Below are 8,252 nucleotides of genomic sequence, written 5' to 3'. Positions count from 1 at the left end.
AAAAAAAAAAATCAGCATCTAGGGTGCTCAGAGTGGCAGCATTAACTGGGGTCTTGAAATTATTCTGGTTGAGTGTGAGAAGACTATGATTCATATTTTGGAATCTTATTTTCATATAGTAGATGGCTTTTAGTCTCGCCTCGAAGCGTCAGATTAGTCGATGACAAATACAACAATAACGTTCTACTGTAGGTGGATTAAGATTACGTGACTGTCTTTTATACACAATGTTTTGATTGTATGTGTTTTCTTTTTTTAATAAAAAAAAATTGGATTTCTCTTAAAGTGAATTTGCTGGTTTTGGACTGCTGTCTAGATTGTAGTTTGTGGTCTCGTTCTTTGGTGATTTCTGTAGCCAACAGAAGCTTCAAGAGCTGTTCACCGGCACTTCGACTGAGTCATCTGTGGTCTTTATGATCGCTGGGTCATAAATGTGCACCGAAGGCGATGACTCAAGAGGTACAGAATACTGGGATCTTCATAAACCCCACGGTACCATTTGCAACTGCATTAATGCAGCTTGGGTGAGTCAGACGAGGAACAAACAAGGTTGAGCTGTGACGCACCGTGCTCTGCCACACCTAGAAACTGCAGAGAGAGAGCTGGAGGATCATGGGAATTAAAATGATTCAATGCATAAAGATGTAAAGGTCACTTCAAACGGTGTTAAGGGGGCAAAGCAAAGTGTGTCACATGTACATATGGTATAGAAAAGAGGTGTATAAATGAGCTGTGCTATCACACCAAAAATCACCCTGATTATAAATATGTATTAAGTGACCTACTTTATTGGAATTCTCCAGTGCTGATCATATTAAGTGATCAAAATGTGACATAAAAAAGCAGAGTTTTCACAATAGTGGGAATGGCAATGATTACATGATCTAAATGTATGCATAAATAGACAAGTGATGCTGGTGCTTTTCATCAGATAATTAGGTGTCAGCGGTGGAATACCCAAATAGTGTATAAATAGTCTTAAGTATTTAGGAGCCATAAACATACCCTTCAACCTCCACAAGACTCCACTAGACTGCTCACTAAATAATGTAGCATTTTTGTGCAAATGTCCCAAGCAAAGAAGTGAAGCTCAGGCTTAGGATGTGTCACACTGTGGAAAGAGCCGTCAGGACTGGAGTTTTTTAAAAGTTTATACAATATTTCAAGTGTCCTTGGCGTACCTAAGAACAGGATATTCTTACAGTATGTCAGCGTTGAGGAGGACCAGCAGGAGAGTGGGCGTACAGGCTGACAAAGCATGCGGGCTTTGCAATGAATGAAGCTGTGAAAGTGCCAACATTATTTTTGACTTCTGACTAAAACTCTAATGCTTTGAAACAACAGGCTTTTACTGTAATTCTTATTAACTCGCTTTGTTTTTTAAATGAATGCAATTAACTTTAAAGTACAATTAAAAAGTTGATACTGGATTGGCTGAAAAAAAGTTAGTATGAAATCCGAAAAACCAACTTTTTTTTTAAAGAGGACCTATTATGCTTATTTTCAGGTGCATACTTGTATTTTATGTTTCTACTGGAACATGTTTACATACTTTAATGTTTAAAAAACGCTTTATTTTTCTCATAACGGCTGTGCTGCAGCACCTCTTTTCACCCTCTGTTTGAAACGCTCCTTTTGAGCTCCGCCTCCCCCACTTCCAGAAAAGCCCAGTCTGCTCTGATTGGTCAGCTGGCCCACTCTGTTGTGATTGGCCAACTGAACCAAGCTTCAGCTCCGCTCTAACTAGCTTTGTTTGATGGCATGCCAAACCAGCCACTAGGCAGGTATTATATAAATGTGTTACTTGGTGACATCACTACGTTATGGAAGAAAAGGTGAGACTTGAAGCAAGGCAGCCAGTTGAGGAGCAGTGTTTCTGTGGGGGAGAGTAACTACCTTTGGCTAGGACATTGGGCTTTGTAACTTTGCAGACCTTTTACATGCACCAACAACTATGTAACACACTAAAGGAAAGGGGAAAAGCACAAAAGCATAACAAGTCCCCTTTAAGTGAGCTAAAATGTAACCACTCAAATAAATGATCTAAATTACGTAATGAAAACTGTGACAGTGTAACTCAGACCACCAATGGAAGACTCCAGACAAAGAGCGGTTGTGTTATATTTATTACCACAATAACACAACAATCTGAGCAACTACATATCATAACAGGAATATTCTAATTTCTCTACTGGTGAAACAGTTCCGTAACGATACACAACAGTCTCGAAATAGATACATCACTTCAAAGCTACATAGGGCACTACCGCACACATTATTTTAGACGTCTTCGATATTCAGTTGGAGATACACGAGCGTGTCAGAAACACCGTCATTACTCAACAACAGCTATGTGCATTTACATTGTGCTTCAGTCTCAGATTTAGTGAACAGCCCACATATCCTAACCTGTGCTTAAATTTTCTTCTTTTTTATTAAATACTGAGTACATGTACTGTAGCTATGCATACACAATGAACAAACACACAGGGACAGAGTGCAATAACTGCTGGCTGCGTCTTAGACTGTTTGAATAATTTAAAATGTGCAGTAACATTTTTGCTCGCAATGGCAGGGAAAACCCTGACAGAACATCCACTACGTCCACTACAACAAACAACCGTCACCATGTAATACACTCGGGAAGTCTATTCAGCCTGCTGCAGAAATCAACATGTCTGCAGAAAAAAACAAGCCAAGGTGCTATTAGGAGGTACATTTTTTTGTTGTTTTTGATAAAATGCAAGGTGAATTCAGTGAGATATGGCCACAAGTTCTGGTTTATAACTTCTAGCACTATGTCAAAATGTTACAAGGCAAAAGCAGGACAAAAAAAAAACTCCCTAACACCAAAACATCTGTGGCTGTAGGAAAATTATTAAGGGGTCAAAATTTGTTCTTTTGACTGACGTTACTGAGTCAGATTTTTTTTTTTCTCTCGTCCTAAATTTAATTTTTCAACTTTTCTTTGCAGTGTAAATAACCTTTTAATGTTCAAAGAAAACATTAAAGGCCTCCAAAACATTTTCTTTTCATTACGAGAGACGGGGTCCGACATATTTTTTTGCCCAACTTTGAACAGTTTTTCAGATATTTCTGGTTTATGTCCGTTTTTGTCATTGCTATTCTCGCTTGAAAAATCATCAGAATTTAGCAACATTTAAATCAAAATCTGTCGGTGTGCTCATGTTGCAAGGCCACTGTCAATCCAATCTGATCAAATCACACCTACACAGTCTTGATGAAGCAGATCAGATGAGTTAAACTCTTAATAAACAATAAATAAAGATGTTTTCCCAAACTTTAACTCTGGTTGTTACTATTTTTAATAACCCTCGAGAAGGTAACACAAGGTTCAGCCCGACTCACCACCCCGATAATTTTCATACAGTCCCTAATGGAATTCTAACCTTGGATCTCTTGTTTCTACTTTTGAAATTAGGTATACATTCACAAATATAGAACTTACGATATCATGGAAACCACAGCTAATTTTATCTTATGTATGCCCACAGTAAATGGTGTCCTATTTCTATACAGTGAATACACAGGTATAGTCACATGCTGAAATTTACTCCACAGAGACTGATGATTCACAAAACAGCTATATGGAGGGTTGAACCCCTCAGAAACGTTAAGGATTTATCATTATTCAAACTTTAACCAAATCAAGATTTTTGCTGCCAACAGGTGTAGCATAGATGATGTTTTTATACGTTGGAGAAGTCTATCTCCATAGAGAATTGTTATATTACAACATTCTCCTCATGGTGACCAGTATACAGCCCTGAAACAGCCGTAAACAAAATCCTTCCACTTCAATGAAATCCTCTCCACGAGCTCTCTGAAAAGTGAGCTCTTAGCGTTTCTTTTCCTTTTCAAAAGTGTTCATCTTGAAAGGGTAACATGCTTTGCCTCCAGACCCCTTTCAGTTCTGGCCTTTCATGATCTTTCATATCATAAGCAGGAGGGGTTTCAAAGCATCAAACAACACCGCGCCTGTGGTTGCCTGTTGTCGTTAAAACTTCCATTTGTGCCTCTGCTTGCAGAGCACCATGCTGAAAGCAGCCCACATGCCTCCCTGTGGGCATGTCACTGGAGCTACACCAGGCCAGTCTGCATATGCACATGTAGCGGGTAGGGGTGGTAGACGAGCGGGGGCTGGGCCTGGGTGATGAAGTAGCTGCTGTAGATCGGCTCCGTCATGTACAGGGCCGGCTGATAGAAACAGGTGACGTTAGCCGTGTTGGGGATGGCGTTCTGCTCGCCCAGCACCCTCAAAGCCAGGACTGTGATCATATTGAGCGTCTGCCTCCTCTCGTGCCCCATCAGGCACACTGTGCTCTCGTCTATCACGCGCCGCAGGGTCATCAGGTAGTCGTACTTGCTCGTCTCCTCGTTGCCAATGAAGTGGCACTGCAGGTAGGCCTCGATCTTGCGCTGCTGCTCGCTCACGTCGGGGAAGTCGATGAAGAAGCGGGAGCACATGTATCGCTCCAGGGACTTGAAATCTGTCTCGCTGGCCGGTCTGAAGTTCCTCACCAGCAGATCGCTGTATTTCAGCAGGCCCCCTCCTCGGATCTCCTCCGGGTTGTGGGTGGCGATGAGGCGGTGGCGGAGGTGATCCATCGCCTGTTCGAAGTCGCCGTACATGCACTCTGCTTCGACGGTGATGGTGGGCTGCCCTGCTGCCCCGGCCCATGAGCTTGCACCACACCTGTTCGAGATGGTGTCTGCCAGCTCCGACGTTTGCTCACTGATACGAGGCTGTACATTCGCTGTGTGTGCTTGGCTTTGAGTCTCTGAATCGGGAGGCTTCTTTGAGTGTTTCGGCTTAACAATTTGTTCCACGGTTTCATTCGAGCCAGTCCCACCCTGAAGCGTACTGGCTGGACTGCATGTGGGAGCTGGAAGGGTGTTTAAGGTCTCTGGCTTGGAGGCTGGAACATTTGAGCCGTGAACTTGAGCGCTGTCCAGTAAAGGAGGCTTCGGCTGAAGTGGTTTGGGTATTTCTATAGGTGGAAACAGCTGCGTTGTTAGATCTGACAAATCAGTCAGCAAAGACCATTTCTCAGGCTTACTGATCAGCTTCCTTGACATTTTCCTTTGTAATTTTGGTGAGGGGCAATAGTCCGGCACAATGTCCTGTGATGTGCTGCAAGTTTTCTTAGCTGGAGGAGGAAAGGAAAATTCAAGGTGTGAATCTTGTAGGATTGAGGGGTTTTCGGTCCTGCAGACCACAGAGTCGACTGTGAACTGAGACACTTCTGCACAATGGACTTTTTCTTGTGGAGCTGACTTTTCTGCCGGTTGGGAGACTTGTGATGCAGACAGCTCTTCTTTACATGCATGTGTCATCAGCGGATCCCTGACATGTGTTAATAAAGCTTTAGGGGATGAAACTAAAGGATAATCGCTGTGAAACTGTCCTTTCTCTTCTCTGTTTTCTTCACATATCTCAAACACAATGTCCTCCTCTGAATGGACATCCTCTATGCCATCCACTTCCTCCTGCTGTAAGTTGATACTCTCAGGTTCTAACACCTCCCGTGCCTCATGCTTTCCATCCACATGCTCAACCTCTGCATGTGGACGCTCTTTCTCAAGCACAGAAACTGCTTCATCCTGGCACGGACTTTCTCCGCTGGAGACTTTCTCAACATCTGCTTCAACATCCCGAGGAATGCTTGATTTCTCTTGCTCTTTGTTTTCATCCTCATTGTCTCTTTTAGACAAATTAAATGCCAACTTTCCTCCTTGTTTCCTTTCAGTCTCCCAGTAAGACTCCAGCATACGGTCTAATATGATCTGGAAGGAGTCCACGCTGAACTCAAACTGTCTTCGAAGGGAGCTGACGAATCGGAGCCCCACGGTTTTAGCTCTGTTGTTAGAAAGTGAGATGAGGCTCCACCTGTCGTGCTCGTTGAAAACCTTCACCATCTTTTGCACGTAGGCCTCCTTCATCGTCAGGCAGGTGATCTTCCGTCTGTTGACTCCACAAGGGAGGAGGTCTCGTAAGCTGCACAGCACCACCTCCTTTATCACCTGGAGGTCCTCCTGCCGGGGCAGCTCCACTCCGAAAATGATGTCCAAATCTCTGTAGCCCAGGCAGTTATCCCTCACCAGGATGTGGCTGGCGGTCGCGCCATTAAGCCGTATGTCTTTCACCTGGATGTCTCTCTCGATCAGCCGATCCTTCACCACGCGAATGATGTCTTTGGCTTTCACCTGCAGCGTGGGGAAATTTCCTCGTCCGTGGATGGGGATCACCTCAGTCAGGACCTTATCCAGAGCTTGGATTTGTTCGAGGGTCAAGTTGTGGAACCTCTTCTCCGTTTGAAGCTCCATCATCATCACCTGTGAAATAGAGGTCTGACATATGTATCACATTGTGGCTCATGTGAGGAATAATGACCAATAAAAGATTGAAGCAATATCTAAAAGAAACCCTGTTTTTTTTCTTGGAACATAATCCACTAACCTTGCCCTTTTCTTTTCTGTTGTGCAATAAGCCTTCTTCAGGTATGCTCAGCTAGGTTTGAAATATAGAGCAGTTTCCGGTTTTCTTCAACATTTAGCATAAAGGGCAGCAACTTAATACTCAAAGCGAGCCCTGAGGACTGAGTGATGCTACTACTAGGTGGCAAAAGCTATCATAACATATGGCAAAGTCAACTGAATGGCATAGTGAGTGCTTAAATATAAGCTATAGTGATGCACTATAAATAATTTAATTTTCCCATGTTGACCTTCTCTAAGGTAATTCAATAAGCAACAGGTTCGTCTGTGACATCAGCCAATTAGACTGTTGTCAGGCTATTAAATAGGCGTTATCAGTCGCTATAGGCCCCATAGAGGTGGGTCAATAGGGGCTAACACTAGTAGGTTTGATCATCAATTCACATAGTAGATCACCCAAAGAGGTATAAAAGAACATGACAGCGGCCGTAGTTATTATGACAGGAGCAGAAGCGGTAGTCAGGCAAAGTAGAATAGGCAATGTGAAACTCCATAAGGGATGGAGGTCAGGGATGATAGAAGGGAAACAAAACACAGGGTTTTCACCCCGGAGACCGGAGTTCTCATTTTGTGTGAAACCAATTACGTGTAGTTGTCTTTGTGTTCGTAGTTATTTTTACCCAAAACACAATGTTTTTCCCTAATTTTTTTTTTGCCTCAATCTAAAGAAGTTGTAGGTTTGTTGCCTAAATCTAAAGAAGTTGTAGTTTTTTTGCCTAAACCCTAAGTTGTAGTTTTGTTGCCTAAATCTAAAGAAGTTGTAGTTTTGTTGCCTAAACCTTAAGAAGTTGTAGTTTTGTTGCCTAAATCTAAAGAAGTTGTAGTTTTGTTGCTTAAACCCAAAGAAGTTGTAGTTTTGTTGTCTAAGCCTAAAGAAGTTTTAGATTTGTTGCCTAAGACTAAATAAGTTGTAGTTTTGTTGCCTAAACCTAAAGAAGTTGTAGTTTTTTTTGCCTAAACCCAAAGAAGTTGTAGTTTTGTTGCCTAAACCTTAACAAGTTGTAGTTTTGTTGCCTAAACCTAAAAAAGTTGTAGTTTCGTTGCCTAAACCTAAAGAAGTTGTAGTTTTATTGCCTAAATCTTCAGAAGTTTTAGTTTTGTTGCCTAAACCTAAAGAAGTTGTAGATTTGTTGCCTAAATGTGCTCTCATATTTATTTCTTGAACAGATCACGACAGAAGATTATTCTACAACATGGTTGTCATGATAACAGATGTTTGCTTCAACCAATCTAATGCAGACAACACATTTTGTAAGATGTGGCTGATTGAGCTGTAAAATAGTTTTGAATGGGATTTTTTTTACAGTGATCAAATACTTTCCAATTGCATTATGAACGTCATCAGCTGTTTATCACGCAGTTGCATTTGTTGGTCTCACTAGATAAACATTCAGTGGTTGCCATGTTGAAATGCCTCCAGGATCATGTGCCCGTCCGCTGGTAACAGGTGACTCACCTGTCTGTCACTCCCTGGGTGGCAGCTGCAGGGACAATCTGGTTGATAGATCTATTAGGGACAGACTGGACTTGTCTTTTCATATTGCACCTGTACTGTATGTGTAAACTCTCCTCCTCTGAAGTAGGAGTGCTGAATCATAAGCTTGTCATATCTAACAAGGCATATAATGCTATGGTTTTGCCGCATAATGTTGTTAAACAGCATGCTGTTGATCGACACTGTGCTTACATTTTGCTTTGAATATAATTTAAGAATATTATTATTATACCCACTT

General features: G+C 42.1%; 1 protein-coding gene across 2 annotated transcripts in view; it reads right to left on the bottom strand.

Moving 5' to 3' along the window:
• Nucleotides 1–3,187: 3,187 nt before the first annotated feature.
• LOC141752403 (terminal nucleotidyltransferase 5D-like) overlaps nt 3,188–8,252 on the bottom strand; it is a 7,369-nt gene continuing 2,304 nt past the window's right edge. Inside the window, exon 2 of one of the 2 annotated variants that reach the window (XM_074610353.1) lies at nt 3,188–6,372. In XM_074610353.1, coding sequence (XP_074466454.1) covers nt 4,102–6,354 — 2,253 coding nt within the window. In that variant the 5' untranslated portion in view covers nt 6,355–6,372 and the 3' untranslated portion in view covers nt 3,188–4,101. The remainder of the gene's footprint in view (nt 6,373–8,252) is intronic. The other variant, XM_074610352.1, reaches the window with a different exon arrangement.

Source organism: Sebastes fasciatus, chromosome 16, assembly GCF_043250625.1.
Source record: "Sebastes fasciatus isolate fSebFas1 chromosome 16, fSebFas1.pri, whole genome shotgun sequence".
NCBI lineage: Eukaryota > Metazoa > Chordata > Actinopteri > Perciformes > Sebastidae > Sebastes > Sebastes fasciatus.
This window is presented reverse-complemented; position numbering and strand designations above follow the sequence as displayed.